This window comes from Bemisia tabaci, chromosome 1 (genome assembly GCF_918797505.1).
Source record: "Bemisia tabaci chromosome 1, PGI_BMITA_v3".
In the NCBI taxonomy this organism is placed as follows: Eukaryota; Metazoa; Arthropoda; class Insecta; order Hemiptera; family Aleyrodidae; genus Bemisia; species Bemisia tabaci.
Genome location: NC_092793.1, coordinates 22,321,186 through 22,348,430, shown reverse-complemented (window position 1 = coordinate 22,348,430; position 27,245 = coordinate 22,321,186). Strand labels below are relative to the sequence as shown.

Here is a 27,245-nt window from a genome sequence, read left to right as displayed (position 1 = left end):
TAAAAACCATAGGAGGAGATTATATTTACAGAATAGTAACTTACTTCACAATACTGAATCCTTAATTTTAACTCTTACATTTACATATAATACAAACGCACATTCTTATTCTCTCAGACATACACGAAGATCATTGATATTGATGTCGAAACAAGGTATGGGATGAGAAAACAAAAGTACCGTAACGAATTCTATTGCAATTTTTTTTCTTAAATGTCATAGAATCAACTTTGGAATCGTATATTTTGTCAATACGAGAACTAATTTACTATTGGAATTAGTTTCATTCTTGTGGTCGTAGTGAAGTTATAAGTGATCTTGTTTGTTTAATATCGTTGCATGCTCAAAAATTATTCAACAAATTCACAATTTTTTTTTTTGAAAATTCTGAATAACGATCATATTGCGGGTTTTGGGAAATAGGAACTTAGACACAACGCATTAGGTATTGTGTGCCTCTCCAGTCAGTCAAACCTTCCACACATAATTCGTACATATTATTAAATACAAGCAAATTTTAAAAATGACTTATGAGCAGGGCACGTACGGTGAGATACTGCGCCCCTAAATTAAGCATGAACACATTATAGTGACTAAATTCCAAAGGAAAAAAGGCGATTGCGAGCGAGTGGCTCTGGAAAAGAATAAAATTAAGACGTAATGTCCATGACTTATTTTCATGTGAACTTGCGATCGGAAAAGAGCGCACTGATAAAATATTATTGCAGCACATTTTGAAAAAATGTGTATTATTTATTCCTAGAATTTTGTGGTTATCTTAATTTTAGACCATTTACAATATTTACAATTTGTGATGAAAGGGACCTCTCATAAGAGGCCCAGATACAATGTACGCTATCTTATCAAAACTACATGTGAAACACGCTGAAACATGGAAATTTCCAACTTTAAAGTGAGAAATCAACGCTTTTTGTTTAGTCATTCAATCTCTTGAGGAGACCAAAGTACACTAAAGTCATATTGGTCAATTGACTAAATTCAGTAAAAGCATGACAGATTTAACCTAAACGTTGATTTTGGTTTTTCTGCAAGTGGGAAGTTCAACTGCTCTAACTCTAATGTGAACAATAAAGGCTAATCTCACTCTTATGTGTTGATCTTGGGTATACTCAGAATGTTAATGGCGTTTTGCGTAAAATGTTGATATTAAAAAAGAAACGTGTTTTTAGGTGCTTGAATTTCTGCCATGTCTTTAAAGGTTCTTCAGGCTGTACCTGATTAGTGTCATTCAAGCATGTTTTTAACAGACCAAGTTATACCGTCCACGGATACTGGTATCTTGACAGTATTTAGTGGGAGCTCTTACTTTCAGGACTAACATTTCATTGTTGACCTAAACTAATGTGGGCTGTTGAGCGACGCGTCGAATAATTCGTTCAGCGAACGAGCCAATGGTTGATAAACTTGCTTGGTCTACTGAACTGTCTTACTCATCAGCCAATAATGAAGTAGTCAAAAGCAAATAAGAGCGCGGATGAGTATTGCGGGCTCGCGATAAGCCCTCACAATACATTTGAATTATTGCAATTTTTAAAACGAAGAGAGTGTACCAACTCGGTTAACAGAAGTTTTCCCGGAATTTTTTTGAACAATAATAAGACACCTAAGAGAGTTTAAATGTGTTAATTTAAAGCTCCCGCACTTCATTCCGTTTTTTGATAGTATGTATGCCGCAGTCCATGGTCCATGCACAAGTTATCCATGCGCGACTGCTTTTGTGGCCATACATCGTTCAGTAAATTCCGGGAAAGTTTCTTTAAACAAAGTAAACTCTCTACTTCTCAAAACTATAAAAATTGGAACTACTGCAAATGTCTGTCACCAGTATAGTGATAATATTACATGCATCATGATAAGGAAATGTTGAATCCCCGATAGTAAAAGCTCCCTTCTACCCTGAGGAGGTTCGGAAGGATCTCTCTTCATCTCTGCATTCCGGCGGGCTGATTATTGAAACTGATGTACAGAGCTATAGACAAGGAAGACATAAGGGGGAATGGAGCGATCCTATTGGTTGAAATGAGTGCGGTTCCTATAGACTAAAGAAGAAAATAATAGACTAACTATAGGGTCTCTCCAGAGTTGCCGTTAGTTAGTCTATAACCTACCTCATTTGTCCATTGCAACCACGCACTTCTGTCATTAGGATCCCTCCATATCCCTTTTGTTATATCTTTCTCTGAAGCTTTGTCCATCAATTTCAAAGATCTACCCGCTGACATTGCTTTTATTTCATTCTTTTCATAAAAACGATCAAGCGGCAAATCACGTAAGCCTGAGCAAGGGAACGGCGACAATGAACCATAAACAGAGCGAATGACTGACAGCAGCACCAGCTGCTAGCAAGTTCTTCTGCGGGATGGGCTCATCGGTGATCTCGTTGAGCTCTGTGGGCGCATCGTTGAGGGCTCTGTCGGAACACACAGCGCCCCCTAGGAACTGGCGACCGTACTCGCCGAGCGAGACGTTCTGCTGGGCACAGTAATTGTGCTCGATGATGTACTCGTAAGCCGTTCTGTTGGCCATCGGGGATAGTCCTGGAAACAGAGTCGGCAGTTTGAAGACGGCTGTACGGGCCGGAGCACAATCGCAGTCGATTCGATTCTTCTGGAAATTCACCTGCAATCAAATTGAGCGAAATAAGTCTTTTCGTATAAACATCAAACATAATTGGCATTTCTTAAACGCTGCACTAGGGTAATACATATTTTGCGTTCAGTCATTAACATCAAAAAATGTACACAAAAATTATTATTTGTTATCTTCCTTTCCTATATTTCGTGCTGGTAATGTCGTTCTCAGTCATACATGTATAAGCTTATTGAATTTCCGAGCCTCGACCCAAATGACAGTGAACATATTGCTAAAATAAATCAGATTTACCGCAGTCATCATGAATTAAATATTGATGACATTCCCGAAAGCACTATATTTACTATGGCTCCTGTTACTTGATAAACAAATGGACAAACTATGGTCAACATAGCTACAGTCTACCAATAAATTGTTCAATGGAACCATTTCAGGTGGTCAATAATTTCTCTCTGTGATTGGCATAACAAGGGCTGATGAAAGACTGACAGGGCAGGTTTTCTTCGATATCGATTATTAAAGTGAGAAGTCATGTAAGTCAGTTTACGGCACTGCAAACCTTTTATTAAATTTGATTTTCCAATCGAAAACCTAGGGACGGAATCTTTTTAGGAGTATTTGTGATTCTTTCTCTTCGCTTAAAGAATATTTTTGTGGTCATTTGTAGGCTTATTCACTTAAAAAAAAAAAAAAAAAAAAAAAAAAAAAAACTGAAGTAGAATTTTGCACCTACGCCTTAGGGGATAGAGATATTCCTAATTTTGGAGTTTATTATCGATATTATTCTTCCTTTAGGGGTACGCTCCCTGATCACTTTACGGTCCAACCCCCCTCCCCCCCAGCACTTCGTACCCCAGGCGTTATGCGTTATACGTTACCCATATGATTTTATATCATGTTGTATGATATTGTATGATAAGGCTGAGAATTTTCCTACCTCTCGATAACGGAGCTTCAAGAAGAAGGCGCTAAGGTCGATATCATCCAGGTAGTTATTGCCGAACTCGATCTTGACCTTCTGGTCCTCATCGGGGAACATGTCCTCCGCGGAGGCGGGCTCCGCATCAGTGATGTGGAGGTCGCTGAGGAAAGGTGGCGGGAGGGCGGCGAAAGCGTTGCCGCTGATGTTGATGACGGCCGCCTTGACGTGGAGCGAGTCGGCGTAGACATCCGTGAACGTGGAGGTGGCCACGGCGAAGTTACGGACGGCCGCCGTTACGGAGCGGGGCCCCAGTATCCCGATCGTCGAGTTACGTACGACCAGCTCCTCGCCCAGGATGTTGATGCCGTCCTCCGTGATATGCGAGATCTGTAACAAGGGCCAAGGGGCTTATGAATATTCAGAATATCAACATGATTCCTCATCATTTTTTATTATCAACAGGGTCGCAGGTTTTAATTTTTGGTAATTTCATCGTTTTTTTTGTTGTGTTTTCTGGTTGCTGAGGGGATGAAACCACACAAAAACGGCTCACATGTTGCTCTATTCTTGTCCACTCATTTTTTGTGAATCATGGTGATTGCGGAAGTTAAAATGTCCCTGAATCGTGAAACAAAATTTGCCCCCTCCTTACTTTTAAAATCATGGCCGGATTCCTAACCCATGATAACCTAACCCATGAAAACCAAATTTTTTCGACCAATAACGACGCTCTAAGTCAAAATAATATCTCTTCTTCTTCTTCTTCTTCTTCTTCTTCTTCTTCTACTAACGACTAGGGCATGGCCCTGTTTGTCAAGCCTTCGAGTGCCAAGCACGAAATATTAAAAAATTAATAATTATCTGTAAAGATTCGTCAAGTCAATAAAACAAATAGCAACAGGAAATTCAATCATCTTCAGGAGAAGAGAGCCAGCTTTGTGCCCATCTCTTAGGCGGTCGTCCAGGCAGTCTTTTCCCTATGGGTTGTCCAGTCATACAAACTTTTGCCAGTCTCTCTTCATCCATTCTGTCAACGTGCTCCGACCACATCTTTCTCCTCATCCTAGTCCACTTGGCTACATCTTGCACATTGCAAGCATCTCTGATGGACTCGTTGGTCTGATGATCCCAAAGTGTAAAGCCCGCTAAATAATATCTCAAGTAACATTATTTCCAATGAAAATCTCCTATGTGCAGGGCCGGATTTTCCTACTTGCCGCCCATGGGCCGCCTGCATTTTGCCGCCCCCCTCTCATTCGTTTTGAAACTCGATAAAAACCATCAAATGAACGTGTCAGCGGGGTAGGGGTGCATAAAACTCATTTACTCGTGTTGAGCACATTTTTTGGGAAAGCTCTGTCAACATTACTGGCAAATGTTCACGGAACTTTGCGCGAAAGTTAAGTTCCGTAAACCTATCTCAGTGTGGACAAGGCCTTCCATTCATAAGAAATGAACGAAAAAATTATGAAAGAACAAACAGAAATGTGGTTCAATGATTTTGACTTCCGCCGCTGCGCCTAGCAGACCGCACCGTGTTGGGCGCAATGCGTGAAGTATTCACGCAGTCTTGTAGGCGCTATCCGTTTCACGCTGACCGCAATGACCGCACTGTGTTTGATGCAATCCGTGAAGTATTCGGGCAGTCTTGTAGGCGTTAATATGTGTTACATGCCGATCGCCGCGCCGAAGGCTTCTCCTTTAAGTCGTGCCGTTCTAGGCCAAATTGCGTGTTTGGTTTCTCTCGTAACTCGACTTATTGAGGGTGCTGCCTTTTGTATCACTAAGAGACGACAAGATTATAAATTACTATATTCTCAGGAAATGAGAGATTTTGTCACCTTTTCTCGTTTGTAATTTTGTTTTTATAAATCCGATTTTTTTTATACCTACACTTTAAAAAATTGCAAATTTTTGCCGCCCCTAAGATTTGCCGCCATGGGCCGCGGCCCATGTGGCCACCCCCTTAATCCGGCCCTGTTTAAAATGGGAACTATCTTTAATTGTGAAACTGATAATCTTACTCATCATTTTTTAGCATTTGTTTTCTCTTTTATTTTCTCATCTTAGCAATTACCTTAAAACCACATTTTCTCTCAATACATGTTTCAATAGAGATCTCAGGATTTTGAAATATTGACTAAAACCTGCTTAAAACTTTGAGCAGTCATAATATGCTGAAAAATCAAGGTATTGGCTCGACATTTTTCCAAAAACTCGACATTTCATGATGTTTTTGAAACTACTTCTCACAAAAGATGGTGCTCTTAGAAAAAAAAGTTGAAGGGATGAGAACCCCGCCAAGGGCCCCTGCTCTTAAAATTTTGAGTGTGAAAAAAGTATCTCTTATTCCTCGAGGAATATACGCAAAATTTCAAACCTCTCAGTGCAACTCTTCATAGGTTATCAGAGAAGGGCCAGACTTTTGGTTCCACCTGTGCACTTAAATTCTAATTAAAATGCAAATTACGGGAAATAGGTGCTAAAATGTTAATTCAGTCAGTTCTTGTTGCACCCATTTGCGATATCACGCCTTGTATACTTACAATTAGTGTTGGCCTGATATCTCACCTCTCGTCTCTACTGTCACTATATCTTCCGACGCGCCACTGCTTCGCTTAAAAAGGTAGGCACTGGTGAGATTCGAACTCACGATCTCCTGTTTACTAGACAGGCGCTTTAACCAACTAAGCCACAGCGCCGGTTGCGTCACCCGTCTGAAAACGTGGTGTCTCGAGAAAGACCGCCACATGCCAACGCGGCCGCGGCGCGCCGCGACCGCGAGACCGCGTAATGTATGATAGTGGCGGGGTCATTGAATGGGAAGAGTAAGTTGGATTTACACCAGAACGATGAACCTTCATTCATTGGGTGGATAATTACTATCAGAAGGTGTCATGCCAATTACTTTGAGTGGAGATAAGGTCCTTTCATTTTCCTGCTGCCTTCCCTCTACTTAGTCATTCATTACACCTATGTTGCTATCCAATAATGACGTTAGCCCCGTAAGAGAAAGAGGGGGTCTCGAACTTAATGTCAAACTGCTATAGAAAGGCAAAGATGGTATTAGGGGATTAGCCATGGGGAAAGGGAGAAATGAAAAAAAAAAATCGGGGGAATAGCCTGATGTATTTCATTACGATGGACGGCTGTTAATTATTGCTGTTGGGGTTAGAAACAATGATTAGGTATCTTTAAAGAGAATATGCTGCTTTGGCTTATATACAATTTGCTATCTGCACGGAAACGAGGCTTTAATTTTAAGGAGTAAGTGACTGATTGCGAGTTCGAAGGCAAACCAGCTCATGATCAATTTTTCTCCTTTTTTTGGACGAGGATCCCATTTTTGAGAGGTTCCAATAATCCCGAAACGAGTATTAAAAACTCCTAATTATAATAGCACATTATATTCGGGAAAAAATTTCAATTTTAATTTGCGTTTTAAAAGTGAAATTAAACCTCTGTTCTTATAAATAAATTAAATTTAAATTTTTACAATCACTCACACTGAGAAATGTAACAAATGAATACAATTCGAAAATGGCAAAAATTGATTTTTGACGACTAACCTTTGAGATAAAGACAAAGTTTTCTATTATTTCAACACCCCCATGCGTGCCTAATATAGTGAGAGCTGAAGAAAAATGGTTTTTTGCCCCATTCAAAGTACATGAGGTGGAGGAAAAAGAATTAAAAAGGAGGGAGAATGGGAAAAGTGGCACAATCTGAAAGGGAACAACATGATCAAACATTTTTCATAACGGCAGGGTATCACGATCTAAAATGATTCCAAAAATCTCACTGTATTGAAAGATAATTCCATCTAAAAATATTAGAGCCAATGGTTTGGAGGAAGCCAAGGGCCGAAGAGCGCAGGCCGCAGCAAAGTAGTGTGGAAAGTGGATCCGAACATCATAAACCTTTTTTTTTAGCTATCTCGCTAATCATCCAAGTCATTCAGACTAAAGAAATTGAAATGAGTCAGAAATAAGAGACAAAATTATACGTCATAAAGTAAGGGATTCATTCTTGGCACCGAAATGGATCAGAAGGGCTGGGAAGGGGATCGCTCTTGACCTTTGCCTCGTAACCTCGCGAGAAAATCGCGGGATCGGTGGGATGAATTAAGTTGGACTGACGCAATTTCAGCTGCATTGTGTCTCGTTTACGGAGGAGGCTCTCACGGTCACTGCTGACGAAGCCAAGACTTCATGCATTAGTGCAGTCGTTACGAATGTTGCTCCAACTAATGCAAATTATGAATATGTCAGTACAGCAGAAAGTTTCACTCGTGAATTATTTTGTAGTCTCCACCTCCATCCGCACATCAGAGGAGGAGCTTTTTTTTAATTTTAATGATGAGAAAAAGATTAGATAAAAGCTTCCAAAGATGTGACAGTAAATGTGGCCCTCGTCACATTTTCTACCTCTCTACATCATCTCTGGACGTAGTTAGATAAATTCGGATGTGGTCGTCTTTGCTGCCAGCATTAAGACCAAATGGACGTATTTCTGCTACAAAGAAAGAGAGACGGGTGGGAAACATGGAGTGTGCTCGTTAGTTGAGGGCCGTAAGAATTAATGGAAATTATGGAGCACTAGTGACGTCAGGATTGACAACGGGGACGAGGAGATCGACGACGAGTGGGGCTCTTTAACTCATGAGCCCTGTCCATAACGGTCTTTTGACATGCTCATGGCTTATGAGTTAGCATATTTTGACGCTCAGATACTTTTGATTCAATGTGAAATCCCACTTTCCCATTTTGCCAAAAGGAATCACGTCCAGTTTTACATCGTTTCTTATGCAGCTTGCACAAGCACACCCCATCTTTTCCATACGTCCCTAGTTCATGCATATTGGCATTAATACGTCCAAATTTTGTAGGCACACGTTCCCTAAAGAGAATTTCGTTTTGTTGCAAAGGAGGTTGGCAGTGATTCAATTACTTGACCAAATCCACTCGCGGTTATTCGCTTCATTTCATCAGCCTCCTACCAAAGTATCACAAGCGCCATGCGACGATTCAAAATTTCCACAGCCATTTTATTTTCTTACAGAAAGGCTGTTCAATGAAGCTGTCACTAAATTGTATTTGTGCTGCGGATGAAATTCAGGGAAATGTTCAAACAGATTCAACCAAAAATTTCTCTGTAAAAAAAAAATGGCGGCGGAAATTTTGAAGCGTCGCATGGCGCTTGTGATACTTTGGCCGGAAGGTGACGAATTCACTTAAAGCCCTACTCACACGTTCAAACTTCTCATCCAACTCTTGGATGCAACCTGCCGAATGAAAAGTTGGATAGAGTGATTTTTACGAGAGAAAACGACAATTTGATAAAACATTGAACGGAAACTTGAATGTGACGTCACATTAAACTTATCGTTCAACTTTCAAAATTGAACGAAAAGATGGAACGATATCTTTCGACCGACATGATCCGAAGCTGCATCATCGCAAGTCGCAGGCTGATGACGATATCGCACTGCAACGGTAATTGAATCAAATTGTTTGCTTCCAACTTTTCGTCCAACTTTTCGTTCAATTACGTTGGTTGAAAAGTTTGATAGTGTGAATTGGGCTTACGCACGATGACATTCATTCTGGGCAAGAATGGAAAAGCTGTACTTACAACTGAGTCGGTGATGCGGAGACCGAGCGGAGAGTTGGTGTTGTTGGCGTTGAAGAGCGCCCCTGGGGCGACCGTGGTGATGTTGCAGCCGTGGATATCGAAGTTCTTCAAGCCGCGGGCCTCGTGAAGTGCCAACGGCGGGAGCTCCTTCAGGTTGGTGTGGCGGAGGGTTATCCTCTCGAGCTGTTTCCCGGTGCTCAGCGACAGCTCGGCGAAGATGAAGTTGGCGACGCGGTCCACGTGGAGGGTCTCCAGGTAGGGGAACACCCCGCGGAAGAAGTGGAAGTAGTTGAGGGAGTCCAGACGAAGGTGACGGAGCTTGGTGGCGCGGACGAAGCCGTTGGCCGGCAGCGAGAGGAAGTTGCACGCCGAGATCCGAAGTTCCTCCGTCTGCATCAGGGTCTGCTCGTCCTCCTCCTTGAAGAACAGCATCTGGAACAGAAGTTGCAGGGTACGGTTAGGCGGGTTTTTCCAAATATAGAGAGCATATGTTGTTACCGGCAGAGACAATTTATTTTAGAAACTTCCCACTAACAATAAGAGCAATCGGCTGAAGCAGAAGTTAGGTTTTGAAGTAAACGGATCGTTTCTCCTGATGGTGGTTGATGAGCGATAAAATATGTATCGGCTTATGCTCATAATAAAATATGCTCGGATGAATTGGACTACATTTTGCAATTTGGGACTGTAAATTCTGGCCCGGTTTAAGAACAACGTATGTACCATTAGTTTCCCTATGCACATAAGTGTTTTTCCAGAGGAGCCAGAATTTGTAGTTCCAAATTGCAAAATGTAGTCCAATTATGCCATACCGCATGTTAATGTTTCATCTTACATTTGCGAGAATCGGAGCTGTGCGCCCATGTTAATGTTTTACGGAACGCAGTAGCCTTGTTCTCCCTTTCCCTCGTAACACACCCGTAACGCATGACCCCTCCTAGAGCATTACGTATTTCATGAACGATCCTTGATTTGAATCCACTGTTTTAAAAAGAGCGGAAGTCCATTTTTTTTTTTTTAAAATCGTGTTATTACATTTTTGGACTTTTTTGCGTGTACGCACATCTATACTGTAAAAATGACGAAATTCCAATGGATAGAAAAGCGCGACCTGATTTATCAAATCCTGACTTACTTCCTCTTCTTGAAATTTTCATCAGTTTCTTCTTTATCGTGAAAAAGTCGGTTTTTGAACTTCCGCCCTTTTCAAAATAGTGGATTCATTTCGGAAACCGACCAAAAACGACTAATAACTGTTCAGAGTTTTCAGGCATTAATGCATTATTGAAATTAAGTGTTGAGGAAAGCAGAGACGCAATACCTGACACGTGCGCTAGCCAAGCCAATGCATCGTCGGCTGGGGACAAATTAGCCTATTTAAGCGCAGATATGAGCAGGTCTTGGATCATAACACCAAGATTTCTGGCGATTGTCACCGCTCGTGCCAGGCCGCGGCAACTTAAGACAAATATAATGTTCTAACACGCACATACCACATTGTTGCCATGTTTTGAGGACAAGTTTTAATTGAATTTGTTGGCTAAAGATCCCACTATATAGACGCTGTGGTCGAATAGGTAACGACTGGAGCACTCCCGGTGTGTTTTGACTTGCCTCGAAAAATGGAGGCGAGGTGAAAAAAGATACCTATTTGCGCGAGCTCCGTTCTCATTCACAATGCCTTCAATTTTTAGTGTAGGCAACACAAGGTCCCACGTGGTCGAATAGTGGTATCATCCCCCTTAAAACGAACGATATCTGTTGTCGAATTATTGTAGACGCTAGATAACATAAGACAAAGACGGAAAGAGGAAGATGAAAAGAGGAAGATGAAAAGAAGAATGTGAAGGAGAAAAGAAAGAGAGAAGGTAGAAATAGAAAAAAAGGAAAGAGAGGGAAGAAGAGGAAGGAAAGAGACAGAGAAAGACAAAAAAAAGGAGGACGTACCTAAAAAATAAAAAAGAGAAGGAAGAGGCTACAAATAAAAAAGGGAACTAAAAAGAATGAGAGATTAACAAGGATTGATCGAAAAACATTTACGTATGAACCTATCAATTTTGATTTGGTCGAGGTATAGTCGAAAACTATTTTATTTTTTTATTTTTTGATCGAATTATGTTGATCGAAACAATCTCAGTGTTTTGCCTCGGTAAATTTTAGTAAATTACTCAATTTATGAAGTGATCATTGATTATGGGCTGCATTTTGCGATTAGGAACTAAAATGTCTTTTTCATCTGTGAAAACACTAATGTGGGTAGGGAACCTAATGGTGCATACGTTGTCTCTAACTTGAGCCAGAAATTATAGTTTCAAATTGAAAATGTTGGCTATTTGAATTATAGTTTATGGCGAAGCATCTAGGCTCGTGACTCCAGTCACAACTTTTTCACTGATAAATGTGACACTCTCGCATTTCCGTTGAAGGAGATAGGACCGAAGGCGCCTTAAAAAAACCCATGCGGCTAATCACCGAAATTGGTTCGCTTTTGACGGCGCGCATATGGCTTCATTCTCGGCTTGACCTCTTGAACCGAGGTGGTGGTAACACTGTGCCGCGCCGAAAATTTTGGCAGCCAAAAAAGCAATATATCAGACCGAGGCCGAATTCGGAACGACATCGCGGGCCTCAACGATGACAGACGTCGACCGACCCCCCAAATTCTGTCACTTTGCGGAGTCTCAAGTCCTGAACACTGTTTCATTTCTTCCGACGTCGTGTCATGTAATTGTCTTACGAGATTTCTGAACTTCGGTCGTATGGTCGTGCCTCTTGCTGATTGATTGGTAATCGAGTTTAGCCGTCGATTGATTTCACAACCGGAATGAGAGTGGTGATTCGTCCTGGGGTCATGTTTCTGTCGGGTTGGTTTTCAATGCATATAAGATCGAAATAAGAGAAAAGGGTCTTCATTCCACAAAAACTCAAAATAAAATCATGGATACCAGATTATAAAGGATCGTCTTTTTTGCATTTTGGGATAAAAATAAATGAAAAACCTGCTACACGCCGGCTGACTTCGCAGTCTGACTCAGGGTAGTTTATGAAACATAGCAGACGTCAGGTTGATTCACTTTTACTGGGAGCAGATTTACCTACTTGCCGCCCATGGGCCCCCTGTATTTTGCCGCCCCCTTCTCATTCGTTTTGAAACATAAATAAAAACCATCAAGTGAACGTGCCAGCGGGGGAGGGGTTCATGAGACGCGTTCACTCGTGGTGGACTTATTTTTTGGGAAAGCCCTGTCTACACTACTAGTGAAAGTTCACGGAACTTTGCGCGAAATTTCAGTTTCGTAAAACCTACCTCTTTGCGGACAAGGCCTTCCATTCATAAGAAATGAACGAACAAATTATGAAAGAACAAACATAAATGTGGTTTAATAATTTTTAACTTCCGCCGTGCCGCGCCGCGCAGACCGCACCGTGTTTGGCGCAATGCGTGAAGTATTCATGCATTCTTGCAGGCGCTATCCGTCTCACGCTGACCGCCGTGACCGTACTGTGTTTGATGCAATGCGTGAAGTATTCGTGCAGTCTTGTGGGCGCTAATATGTTACATGCCGATCGATCGCCGCGCCGAGGGCTTCTCCTTTTCATCTCAAGTCCTCGTCTTCATTTCTCTCCAAGTCGCGCCGTTCCAGGTCAAATTGCGTGTTTGGTTTCTCGCTTAACTCGACTAATTATTAAAGGTGCTGTCACTTGTATCACTGAAAGACGAAAAAATTAGAAATTACTTTATTCTCAGGAAATGAGAGATTTTGTCGCCTTTTTTCGTTTGTAATTTTTTTTTTTTTCTAAATCCGATTTTTTTTATACCCACATTTAAAAAAATTGCAAAATTTGCCGCCCTCTAGATTTGCCGCCATGGGCCGCGGCCCATGTGGCCACCCCCTTAATCCGGCCTTTACTAGCAGCATCTTTTACTTGGGATTCCAACAGAGTAATGACGACAAATACATTAAAAACATTCTAATAAGCAAACAAGCAGCACTGAATGAAGAACAACAGATAACTTTAGTTACCAACCCCTTCCCCCTCGATGATATACCAATAGGTGATTCCGAGGTTACCAAGAAATCATAATTCAATCAAGACGAACAAGAAACATCAGGAAACTTCTCAAGAAACCGTATCATGTATCAACTGCATCATAATATGTAAATAGTATGTAACTCTACAAAGGGAACATAATTCTAAAGGGGTGAAATTATTCTAAAAATGTAAATTAATCATATAGGTTTCTTTTCAGAATGTATTTACAGGCCTTCGAGCTATGGCCTGTCTCCCATAGTTTCAACTTGTAAATAACCTAATAAATATTGATGTCTATAAAAAAAAAAAAAAAAAAAAAAAAAAAAAAAAAAAAAAAAAAACAGAGTAATGACGGTTCAGATTTCGCAGTTCAAAAAATATGTTCTCGAGAAGGAGTTGTTGACAATTCTAATGAGCCTTTTCTTTAGTTTTTGGTATTTGATTTTCGAACTCAAGCGTAAATAGGAATCATGATCCAACTTTAGCCTCAATATCAAATGATATGTTTTCTCTTTCGGGTGTTCTCTTTGTGTGCCATAATGTATAATGGAAACCCCTGAAAACATTACAACATTCTTAGCACTTCAAAAAAAGGGTGCTTGGCTCAAGCATGATGATTCTTGAATTTGCCGCCAAGAATTTGTTTTAACTTGATTTAAGCTGCGACTTTTTCTTCATACAAGCAAAATAATTCTTGAGTTGAGCGAAATAGTAGTTTCTATTAAACAACAAAATTCCTAATTTAAGAAAAAATACTTCTTGGCGGCAAATTTAAGATTCTCCTTTTTTTTCAGTGTAGAGACAAGACAATGCGTGGGAGATTCACGCAAATATACAAGTTCTCGACAGAATCTCCCACCCCAATCCCGGTGAGAGGTGTCGTGTAAATATTCTTGGCATTTTTCATTATGATTTGTGTCGGATGAATTCGATTCTTATCAAATTTAATCATACAAATATTTTAACACACGCATCTTCATCAATCCTCTATTCATACCTTCATCTGCAGAAATCTCTAAATTTCATAAGGCACATCGTAAACCAAACTGAATAACGCGATTAAAAAATCAATTGGCATGCGTTCAATCGAACTGGCACGCTGCCTCCAATGCAGTAGGCTTTCCATCAATATGCGGAACATTAGATGTTGATAGATCATTCAATCTCATCAAATGGATCTCGCGTCTGGTGGCGTCGTCGTCGAGGTATTATATTGTAAATATTTTCATTTTTTAATGGGTCATGGGCTCGGTTTGAGTGGCAATCTGTAGGCAGAATACGTTCAGACTCCCACATTTCAAAAGCTTTGAGCTGGATATGATTTCGGGTTTTGTATAAAGTATGTTTGTACGCACGTGTCTTGGATGGTGTTTTTATTTTGACTGCTAGAATCGCATCAGATATCGCCAAATTTAATTGGGAAATTTAATTTTTTACATGATAATGGCCATACAGATCTTTGTGTAAGTTTCAGTGAATTTTGTGCATGGTAAGACGCAAAGTCCTCAACATTTTCAAAGGTATCCGCACAAACGTTCTCCTGAAAGAAATTAAATTGCCCAGTTAAATTTGGGAATGACTGATGTGGCCTAGTTCTTCACTGCTAAATGCGGTCCAACTGAATCCTAACTTTTTATTATTCTTGATTGCATGGAGGAGAAACAAACAGTTTTAGTGTTTAATGAGGATTCGTTGAAACTTCGCTCTAAGCCTTGGTAAAGGAATAATCTAAGATTCCAATGAACAAAAAAGAGAATAAAAAAGAAGTAAAGAGAAGAAAATGGATGAGAAAGAAACGCGGAAAAAAAAGAAAAAGAACAATAGAGATAGGAGAGGAACGCCACATCTATTTGCCTTCAATTCTTAGTGTAGGCAGCACGAGCTCCCAGGTGCTCGTATAGTGGTATCATCGTGTAATAACACGCTCCCTCTAAACTCACTCCAAAATAGGTATTTACTGAACCGGGAGAGGTTACTTTAAAGCCACATCAGACCGCCTTCAATTTTTAGTGCGGAGCGCACGAGCTTCCACATCCACGTGCTCGGATAGTGAGTTCGTTTCCAATGTAAAAGTCAGAGAGTTTCTGTCGGCACAGGTCTCTGTCTGTTTCTCACACGAAAAATTTCGTCTGCACCGCGTGAAGTCATTCAAATTTTTCAATGTATACTTTCTTGTCGTATGACAGTTGAGTTCGAATTCATGGTTCAAGCACCTCTACCGTTTATTAGTAATTGATTAGTAACATATAAGTGCGCCCCTTAGACTGTTATCCCTTGAATTATTTCTTCCATTTTCAGTCCAAAAAGAAGAAGATAAAAAGAGAAGGAGAAGAAGATGAAAAGAGACAGGAGAATAAGATGAGAGGAGGAAGAAAAAAATAAGAAGAAGAACAAACGAGGTAGAATAAAAAGGAAAGGAGAAGAAGAAAAGAAGAAGAGAGGAAAAGGAAAAGAGAAATGGAATTAATAGGAGATTGACAAAAATTGATCGAAGCAGATAATCGTAAACTGATCAACATTGATTTGATCTGGAAGTAACAAAGATACGGGTTTTTTCTTATTTTTCGATTGAATTAAGTTCACTGAGACAATCTCTGTCGGTTTATTGCCCCAAAATTTCGAGCAAATTCAACTCAATTCATAAAGTGATGCAAGCATTAAAGTTATAATCTCGGGCTTTGTCTCTAGTTAACATAGGTATATTCATGGGCATGAAAGGGTCGGGAGAAAAAACTTCCGTAGAAAAGAGATATAATGTCCTTTTGTGATTAATATTTGAGTTACAAAAAATGTTCGATAACCTGCTCTTTTTGGTGATACCTTTCCTTTCTGTGGTCGAAGTTTATCGCGTTTACGTTCCCGGTTTCGTTGCTCAAACGTCCATGAACCGTCCAGATTCTGACCTGGTTTAGTGTCTTATTTGGCAATGCAGGACTGGGTGCATGAACCGGAAATATTTATCTCCAATCATAACATCCGGATGTTGCGACCAGACGCGAATTCGTGAATTTAAATTGTGCATTGTGCTCTCTCAGCTTCATAATTTAAAGTGGCCTATCAACACACTGTCCAGACTAATTGACTGTCTCAACAAACATTACTCATCAGTTGGCAAAGACCGTTCGCATTTTCAGCCGCTGTAAGGACCAGAAAGTAAATGGCACAGACCCATAATGCGTCTCTCAACTTAGTTGTAGTGCTCTGAGAATTCAAAATAATTTTCTCGCATGATACAAACGCCTACCATTCAAAAAGACCGCGAGAAAAGGACCTTCCATTAAGCGGGCAAAATTTTCGGGAAATCAAAATTCGTCGAGTTAGCTTAGAAGTCCGATTTTAAGTTCTCGTCGCATGGTTACGGCGATCGAAATTTACTTGCGATAGCAGAGGTTTACTTGGTCTGATGAAAAATTATCCGGTTATTATGTATTCGTTTGAGTTCGTTGCGCATGTATTTATTTATTAATTTTCTTTTATTTTTTTGTTTTATTATTTTTATTTTTTATGTGACAAAAACAATCACTTTCGTCATGATGTAATGTGTCTGCTTCAGAGTGCAATGTCTACATGTTTAAGTAGCTAGTTAAGATTTTTTAAGACCCATCTAACAGTTTTCACGTGTAATTCTTAAAAAAACAAATTGTGTCTCATTAAATAACAGCACACGCATCATTGAAATGAAATTTTGCGTGAGCTATGGGTCTGCCATTTTGATTATCCCTGGTAAAAATTGGCGATAGGAGCTGCGTTTCAAAATACCATAGGAGTTCTTATAGCCGACTAAAGAAGGCTATTGAAAATCATATATATGGCTGTAGAAAGCGGAGCAAATCATATAGCCGGGCTATACGAAGCTATAAAAAAGTATACAGTCGAGCTATAGTTCCTATCGCCGGACTTTACACTTTATCGCCATTGGCTATAAAAGGCTATAAGAAATTGTGTAGAAATTCGTGTGCTTTGGAAATCGTTAAGTTTGATACGGAACTTCTTTGATATTTACAAAACACACATTATATTTTCCTTTAAAACATATTTTTTTTCATCAATTAAAATGAGAATTATCCATACAGAGTGTGCAAACATTTCAAAATCATGAGTTGAAAAACGCTGACTACGCAAGATTAAATATTAGAGCCTAACACTAAGCGAAGCGGCGACGCACTGGCGCGGCGCCTACAAACCTAACAGGGATACTTCACGCATCGCGCAATGCGTGAAGTATCCCTGTTAGGTTTGTAGGCGCTGATGCGTGTTTCGCGCTCTCTGTTCGCCCACCGCGCCGCAGCGTGCCACGGCGTCTGAAGCAACTATTTCACACCAGAGGTATTGCACAGTATCATAAGAAATCGAAGGCGCTCCAACATATTAAGAATGACAGGCATCCTTCAAAGTACGGAACATTCCTCGCAAAATAAATCAAGATACTACGGCACAAAAAGAGAGCGGTGGTCCAAAAACTAACTAAGCACTAGTATCCGTATTTAGTAACGTTTAGCATAAACTTTATCGTCTGGCTGTTGCTTTAGTCGCCATCGGCTATAAAAGGCTAAAAGAAATTGTACAGCCGACTACAGAGCTATTGGAAATCTTACAGCCGGCTTTAGGTCTATGGTATTTTGGAATACAGATTCTACTGCCAATTTTTACCAGGGATCTACAAAAAGTATTAATTTATTTATCAATTAATATTTTAATCACGTATTTTTGTTATTCCTGTACCTATACACTTTTATCACACTACTATTGAGCCTTTTTAACAAGAGGCAGGTTTACTTAAAAATAGGGTGGCTGATGCCCTTTAAAAAAAAAAAAAAAAAACGATGAACTTATGTAGACTTATGTAGTGGACTTATTAAAGAGGAAATATCTCAAAACTATACTGGATCACGCTACATTTTATCATGCACTTTATTCCGTACAAAAGTAAAAGTTTTCCTCAAATTATCGCAATCGTCAGTTTTATTCAAGGAATACGGGTTAATAATTTGAGGTAGTTTTAAAAATTCTACTTCAAAAACTCCAATTTTAAATTGACGTTTATAAGTATAAGAGGGCTCATCCCATACTTGCGAAAGTACAAATAATTGAAATTTTCTCGCCTCTCCAATAAGTGCGACATCCACAAACTGGAAAAGTCTCGGTAATATACATCTAAATTCTGTCTTCGAATTAGAAACATCGCTCCTCAAATTAATACAATACCGAGCAACACAGCAACAACGGAAACGAGATACAGCAACAACAGAGTAGAGTAATGGACCCTCTTTCACGAAATTATCAACAGCCTTGACCACGAAACGGTAGATAATCTCAATATTTTCATCGTATTTCGTTATATTTTCGGAGCAGTGCAGATGAAGTAGGATTTAAATTTATTTATTATTTCCGTCATACGACGTCATGAACCTCGTGTTGGCGCATGAATATGTTGGCAACCCTTATTAACGTGGAAATGAAAATGAGAGAGATTCTCCTTGCTTGGTAGTATTTTCAGATTTACATTTTCTCTCTGATAGTAGAGAGCACTTTGCCAAGATAAGATTAAATGTATGGTGCTAATTACAGCTGCCGGTCATTGTAAAAGAAATGTACTTCCAATGGAACATTCTGTTGCCGGGTTAGCTCTGGTTCGTCTTTTAAGTGTTGTCATTGAAAAATTGGGCGAGGACATGACCCATCTCTCTGACGTGATACTTTTCAGAAAACGATGATTCAGATGTTTAAAATTATAATCGCTATGATCACTGATTAATGATGCCCGTTTTAACTGATTTAAGGGGGTTGAATCACAAAGTAACAGAGGAGACTCCAGTAGTAAATAATTATTACTTTTGGTACTGGATTATTGGAGAAGAGGGGGAAGGTATGTTTCCAAACCGAAATGGGGAGGTTTGGCAGCTACGTCACACTGTTTTTTACCACATCTATTTTTAGTCAGAATCAAAGGGCCCGACCAGCACAGCTTCAAACACTAGAGGCAAAACCCCGCAGACGCTCCAGTCGTCAGAGCAGATCTAGGTCTAATTTCCGGCTAGATTTCCAATTCTGACGCATCTAATCTTATCGCAGGAGCAGGGGCTCTTTCTGATTCGACGAATGAGCGAACTGCACCCCCAAGCCCTCATCGATAGAAAAACAATGGTGCTCTGCCAATCTGGCACCACCGTATTTAAAGTACCTTTTAATTTAAGAGAAAATAGTAAAAATAACTATATCATAACACGCGTTTTGTTACACACCTAGGTTAACAATATGCACCATAAATATTTTCAAATCATTGGAATATGAATCAAGTGCAAGCAGTATTTTTTCGTTCTCCTCCACCCGTCAAGATTTGGATTGTTTCAATACTTGAAAGTCACTTCAAGCTATTAAAAAAAAGATGTGTAATTTTTTTTTTTTTTTTTTTTTTTTTTTACAAAAAAATTAAATTAACAAATTGTACCCTGATGTCTTGAAACCAACAGCAATACTTGAATCCCTAAGCTTAGCAGCAAGTTTCTAACTGTAGGCTGTACCCAAGCGTTGCGTGTTGCATAACCGTGACCCCCGCATTCCAGGCGTCAAAACGGTAGCGCAGCGCCGCGCGCGCGTTAGGTCTAAATTTAACGGTTGCCACGAGCCGCCAGGCCGCAATGGTTGTGACATTATCACAGTTGATGCGTATAGTGTCTTGAAGTAGACTTGCAGTGCAGGAGGGGGTTCGGAGGGATTTCATTCATAAATAATCAAGCACGGTGCAATTACTGAGGCCGTTGGCCTCAAGATGAACTTTGTCTTACCATGAAGATTGAAGAAGTAAAAAATGATGAGCTTTCAGAATTTTTTGGGTGTGTGCGCTCCCTCCTGCCGATTCAAAGTGAATTCCATAGCTATCAAATCTTTTGTTCATCTACAGTGCTCCTCTGAGCAAAACACCAATCTTGGAAGCACCGTCACTGAAATATCTCCTTCAGTTGCATATCCGCGGAAAAGGAGGGAGGGGGGCTCAGGGAATCTAATCCCCCCCCCCTCCCCAGGCTGACAGGAAAAATTAATAAATGCATTTTGTGAATTTTTTAAAAATATGTTACCTAGGGACCCCCTCCCCATGATAAAATTATTACTCTACGCCACTGTCTTCTTCTAGCAATACGTCATTAGATCATCGAACCACCCGACAATTTAAATTCTTAAAAAGCGTAAATAGTTAAACTTAAGTCCAGAGAGTCGTGTTTAGGTGGGCTGCTGCTTTATCTTTATAAAGACACATTGGTGGAGCGTGAAAAACAATACAACAATGTAATGCACTTGCTTCGTATTCCTCTCTAGGATGAGTCGATACTGACATGACGGTGGATGTGATAAATAGGAACTCTTAACGCCTGAGCCTATTTAGGCGTATTAAACCAAAAGGTACTATGTTCATTTTTCCATGGGCCCTGTCATCCATGTATTCTTTTGGAAACTTTTACAACGGGGATAAAACATTTCCTCGACAACAATTCGTCAACAACAGTCACCCTATTTTCGTGATGGCTATATTGAGCTCTGATATTAGCACTTTACTCAAAAATGTACGGTATTTGTCGCTGATTGTAGTTAGGCTCATGCCAGACCAAGTATTACAATGGATTATACTGGTACTGCGCTCGCCTGCAGAGCTTCGTGTTCCTTCCGTTCAGTTCGCCTTCAATTATTCAAGTAGGCAATGTGTGCGGCTTAGGAGTTTTAATAGTTGCATGCAGCTGCGTGGCCAAATTCATTCTTGCTGAAGCATGGCATTAGCCAATTCTGACTACGTTACTCCGCTCTTCTTTCTGATTGGAATGCCTTCAATAGTTCATCCAGACAAATCACGGGGCTTGGGGTTTAAAAGAGCGCAATTAGGGCTCAAAATAATAATGTAATGGTTTCTCCTGCTGTGCTTACCTTTTTTTCAGTTTCAATGTGGCTGAGCTTTATCGATTGAATTTTTTGGGGACGAAACAGAGGTCTTCTTGAGATGAATTATAATCTTTTTTATGTTTCCCTCTCCATTCTTGACAGTTGCTCAAAATGATAAATGACTATGTCCCTTGATTTCCAGTATTACAATTCATCACTGCTTATTTGACCTCCTTACTTTTTCGGAGGAAGATGATAGTGACCATAAACTTTTCGAAAGTGAACAGTGGTCTTGCCAAGACATCAGTGTTAGGATTAGTCACCTGTGTGGGCTGAAAAGCGAGAGTAGTTCAGAGTAATACGCCGATCACTTCAGCGTGGAGCAGTTAGCAGTTGGCAGTTGGCACTCGTGTTTTCTCGGTCGGATCCCTTCCATTAGCGTGGCGTGCTGTGCGATTTATCGATCAATCTGTCATTTAAACCTATGATAAAGGATCGATAAACAGGGTGTTTGGAACGAACAACTTCATAATCGATTCTTTACCACAGCTTCAAATGAGGAAATATCGATCATTGATCATTTACGCCTCGCCACCGATCCACTCAACCGCCTGACCCATGACACATTGGCGCTGGGCAATAATTCAGACATTTGCATGCATAAATATCCTATTCCATCACTGCTCTTGGGTAACCAATGGGAACAAATAAGATTCCTACTCCTGAAACCAGTTTTTGAGACAAAAAGTGGAATGAAACGAATGTAAAACACCATTTTATAAAGCCTTTGTTGTTTCCCACAAACGCCTTGCTTTAAATTGAATATATATTTTGTCAGTTTTTCCTCTGTTCGGTAGCGTCCTCTTGCTCTTGTCAAAACCCTTTTACGCTGCGTTTGAGATTTATTGAGCGGCTAATTTGTTTACTTTCCCGACATTGAGCACTGTTGAGTCACTTTTCGGTGGGTATAATGGGGGGAAAAATACAAAAGAAACAAGAAAGCCAGCTCAGATAGTGAACGGCTTTGCACGAGGAGAATCTGTACTACACTTGCTCTCTCGTGAGAAAAATTGAATGGCTAGTTCCGCGGAGATATGTTAGAGTGCATGCTTCATTGCCCCGTTCGAAGCATCAATCATTCTTATCGTGAAACGTCATCTCTTCTTCGATTCTTTTCCGTCGGTAATGCATGTAATCATTACCCAAACGGAATGCATTCAAACCGAAAAATTACCCTATATTCAACAAAAATCTCAAAAGGTTATCAGAATTCTGAACCATTAATCTACTTGAGGACTTGATGGATCATAAGACAGATTCATTCACACCTCGAGTGTTACGTCGGACATTCCATTTTAAGTTTCCAAACAAAAGCTCAAAGGCTCCATTTTTTTTTTAATTATAAATTTTTCCATTTTACCGAAAATTAAATTCAAATGTAAGTTCCTCAAAAAGAGAGATCTTCTTTTCATAACTTCATCGAGAAATGTTTAATATTATGTGTGAGTTTTCTTTTGGCCAAAAAGGATCGACGGAAAATAGAAAACTATAATTACTGCGTATTATTTACTAAATGGAAAGGGGGTGGACTTTCAGAGTTTGGAACAAAGCTTAATTTTCTTTTATCGCCATAAGCTCGAATAGAGAGCGACGGGTGTCCCCCAGAATGCTTGATATGCTTTCAACCTCAATGATTTTCTTCAAATTTTTTTCGATGAATTTAATTTAAAACCTTATTCAGAAGTTCCATTAATGCACCACCACTGTTAATGGTTTTTTGATAGCATGGACACTTCATGGAGTCCAGCCCCGCCTATGACCCGAAATTGTCTTAAAAATCAGGTAATTTCTTTCAAAATGTTTAATTATTGTTATGGCCTTTTCGGCCTAAAGACACCTTCTTGTGACTTTTATCAGCTTTCCTACTCTCAGGCATTATTCTCTCTCCCAAAATTCAGATCTTTTTCCAGTGGCTTCTGTCTAGCTGAAGAATCCAAGTGGTCAACTGCAGTGGACCGCTCACGGAAAACTACGGCTGGTTGAACGGGACTCAAGTCAAGACCACCACAGGAATCCAGATTGTCTTTGACAGGCCTCAACCTAAGAGAACCGGTTCTCGGAGAGCGTTTTCAGAGGAACGGCTGCCAAAATTTAATGAGATAAATTGGTATTTTCGTCTCGAGATGCTTTACTAATACACGCAGTGACGCGATGCGATGGTTTTTTAAGCGCGTTAACTCCGGCTGGTCGCATCCGTCGTTCTTCTTATCATAATCTCCGATCATAGAGTTTTTCCCGGACAAACCAAGCAACGCCAATGGTAAATCCTTCCAGATACGCGGTTTTTCTTAATGGGCAAATTGGATGGGACTAGATTGCTTCAACTTTTAAAATTTTTCGATATTAAGGTGAGAGGTTGTAACTCTCAAGAATATCTTGACTGCTATTCTGCCGTGCCAGGGAAAAACGCCGTATGAGCCTTCAGGCGTTGCCAAATGCCCCTGGAAAATCATTAATTTTTAAGAAAATTGTTGAATATTTGTCTACCGATTTCTCAGATAATTTTGTCTATAATTTGATCTGAGACGTCTGAAAATTTCAAAGAAAAATATTCATAATTTTCCTCAAAAATACACATTTTATTGAAGACAATTTGGCAACTCTTGAATGTTCATATGGCGTTCTTCCATAGCACGGCAGTATTTTGCTTTGGTTTTTCACCTCCGAGTTCGCTGTCCATCAATGGAAGCTGTTTCTCACGATGTCAAAACTTGAGTCTTTTAAATTTGTGCTACTTTTTGCTGCTTTTTTTATTGGATACTCTGAAATAGTTTAGTTATGATAATGTGACGTGACTATTAATGCTAGTTAAAGAATCCTGATTTAACAGGTTGAAATGCGTTTAAAACTCACTTGCATGGAGTCAGTTTAAAATTCGGCTTCGGACGCATTTGCAAGCATTAGAAATTCACTTCACCTCGTTGGAATGACGTTGCATGTTGCGCTTTAATACAAGTAAGTTTTAACTTGGTTTAACTTAATTTACAACTTTACCTGATATTTCACGTACATATGGCTATGATCTTTCAGATAAGGGACCCATACCATAAGTTTTCCAAGAGATTAGCATATGCAATCAGTCAATTTTGAATATGTTTCAATCATAGACGTTGCTCATGAGGGATCAAAATGGGACTAAACCCACCTAGAAAATGTAATCCATCATAGAATTTTACCAATTGAGAATAATCTCAGAGCCTTGAACATTTTCCTGGTTTAGTCCTTGTATGTGAGACGACAAAAAGGTAAAGTTCCACCTGTTTTACACGTATAACGGGTAGATTTAACAACATGGCTAAAATTTGGTAAAATTCAATTTGAAGGTAACTTTAAAGTGCTATTAAGATGGGTTACTTTTTCAAGGTGTCTCGTGGAAAACACATCCTAAATATTCTTTTTCTATACATCCTAAATATTCTTTTTCCATATCCTTTCTCCTGCAAATATCCTCCTTCTTTTGGATTAGAGTGGAGGCCAAGATCAGTGGCGAGGCCTGAATGATCGATATTTCCCCATTCAAGGCTATGGTAAAGAATCGATCATTAAATAATGTGTTCGTTGCAAACACCCTGTTTATCGATCCTTTTCCATGGGTTTAGATGACAGATAAATCGATATATCGCAAAGCACTCCACGCCACTGCCAAGATTCCTACTGAAAAACGCTCTAGGTGTATACTTCTAATGCTTCAATGCATTATTATTTTTTTTAAAAAAAAAATACATTGGTATGAAGAACGAAACCATACTCTAGACATGCACCTCTGATAAATCAAAACATTATGTATTCCAGACGCACCTTCGATTTCTGGCAGTCGCACGAGATCCTGATGGGCTCATCGCTGTTGGGGGAGCAAGCACAGACGTCACACAAGCTCCTCTCGCTGTTTATCCCGGAGATGTGCACTGACACTAAGCACAAGGCCACACACACGAAGCGAATTGATGCACTCATTTTGATTCCGGCGATAAGTCGTAAGGGGGGAGGGGGCACTTTAAATTGACGCCAACACTGGCTCACCGCATGGGCACTTACGGGTGTAAACACACGGGACGTACCAGACCGTAAAAACCGTAACCGTAAGACTTACGGAGCCGCCGTAGTAAAACGTAAACACTGTTTCACTTACAAATCGACGAAAAAACCCCGAATCAATTCGATATCTCACCAATCTCAAGTTACCGTTAAAGGAAAATGTAAAGACCTTGTATGGAATAGATTCACTTACAACAAACTTTAGATCGAGGGGTTTTATGTTTGAACTGGTGATTGGTGGTAAGTATTATGGGGCATTAATCGAAGGGTCTAAAATGTATGAATTGTAAAACAATATTGACGGTAAACTGGATTCACAGACACGAACACACAATTTTATTTCAAGAAAAGGCGGCACTGCTCGAGCTTCAGAATCTCGACATATTTGGACCCGGCTTGTCTAGCCTGCCATATCACACACGCACTGTTCTTAGAACTGATTGAGCCCAAAGGTCAGCGCGAGAAAAATAGGCGGTTGAAATTAATGATCGACGCGTCACTAGATCAATTGATCTCACTGTATCGTTGGCGTGACAATCCTGAGTTTGCGAGCAGATTAAACTCGGTATCATAGGATTTCAAAGCTTCAGGAAGAAAATTACGGTAAATTTGCTTTCTTTCATATCATTTTTAGTTGCCGAAATGTCGAAAGGTCTCTCAAAAAAGCGTTTTCTGAACAAAATGAAGGATTAAAAGCAAGAATGGAATTCTGTGCAAGGCGGAATCAATATTGCCAGCTAGTAGTTAAAAATTCAATTTGGAATTTTGGGAAAAAAATCGGAATAGACGCACAAAAACACATCGAAACCATTCAAGTTGCAATTGTAAAATTCACCGTAGACAGCGAGAAAAAAAAACGATATGGGCGAAAAAAAGTCGATTGCGGTGGGAAAAAACACGTAATTTTTATTTTAGCGCGGGAAAATAAGCAGTGCGATGCTGTCTTCGGGGCCCGTAACGCAACTGTGACTCACACCGGGGCATCGTGGAGTACGCAGCGCGGGGCACTCCCCCCCCCCTCCCCCATCACGGTGGTGGGGGAGGGAGATACTGCGATGCCGGCTACCGGCTGAGGACCACATGACTGCAATTCAGATTTTGAGACCTGCAGTCTGATCGTAGTTGGGACTGAACATTTCCCGCGTCAAAGAGACAACGAGCGCAGATTTTTGACTACAGCATTTTTTCGGTGCAGGTCTGATACTTATAGACCTTGCGTCAATTCTCTCCGTGCTAAAAATGCTGAGAGTCAGCGAATCGATATTAAGTGTTTTTGATACCGTAAAACCTCTTTTTTTTCCTTTCGATTTCTTTTATTTTTATTTGGTCTTACCTCCTCACTATAGCACTACACGTATAGCAATATTAACAGGCAGATTGGTGATTTTGTATGATTTTCAAAAATGCATCGACCTACTGAGAAAAAAAATAGAAGCTTTCGAGTCTTTATATTCAGCTGAACAGAAAGCAGTACATTTTCTAACGGAACCTCAGTGGTTACTGTCGAAGCACCCGCAATACAGTGCTGGGAGACTTGCTGCCCGAGAAACCAATTAGTCGAAAATTTGACCGTGTTTAGCAGAGAGGAACCAACACACATTAGTCGTCGGAATTAGCACGTCCCGGAAAAATCCATCCAATTTATTTCGTTTGCCCATTTTCATGACTACACATTTACTTTCTGGCTCCTTTTACTCCCAAATCCCTTACGTATTTTGGTATTAATAAATGTGAGAGGGCAAGATTGGTTTAAATTTTCATATATTATAAAAGTAAAGCAGTAACTCCTCTTCATACTGCATAGGTTTGTTGAGTTATGCGGTGTATTGAAATCTTATCGTTCTGCTGGGAGTCTTTAGCTTCACAGTAAATCAACGCAATCATTTCTTAGAACTGCATCCTCTCGTAGCTTACAAGCACAGAGCAGGCTGTTTGGATTCAAATGTCATTCTTATCTTATTTCCTTTATTTATTCTTCAAAGGGTCAGAAATGAAAAATAAATGGGTGACTCTCATTATCTCTAACGGCTAACTCATGACTGATTATGTCTACTGTGCAATCGCCACGAGGCATTTT

General features: G+C 40.0%; 1 protein-coding gene and 1 non-coding gene across 2 annotated transcripts; both read right to left on the bottom strand.

The window, feature by feature from the left end:
• On the bottom strand, positions 1 to 26,134 carry LOC109041298 (uncharacterized). The gene is made up of 4 exons (XM_019057598.2): positions 24,932 to 26,134; positions 9,170 to 9,601; positions 3,551 to 3,922; positions 1 to 2,640 (listed from the first exon to the last, which is right to left on the bottom strand). Exons 1-4 carry the CDS (start codon positions 25,085 to 25,087, stop codon positions 2,287 to 2,289), a joined length of 1,314 nt encoding a protein of 437 aa, XP_018913143.2. The 5' UTR covers positions 25,088 to 26,134; the 3' UTR covers positions 1 to 2,286.
• On the bottom strand, positions 6,164 to 6,237 carry TRNAT-AGU (transfer RNA threonine (anticodon AGU)). Its single transcript has one exon. It is a non-coding gene; the product is annotated as a tRNA-Thr (tRNA).
• Positions 26,135 to 27,245: the final 1,111 nt, after the last annotated feature.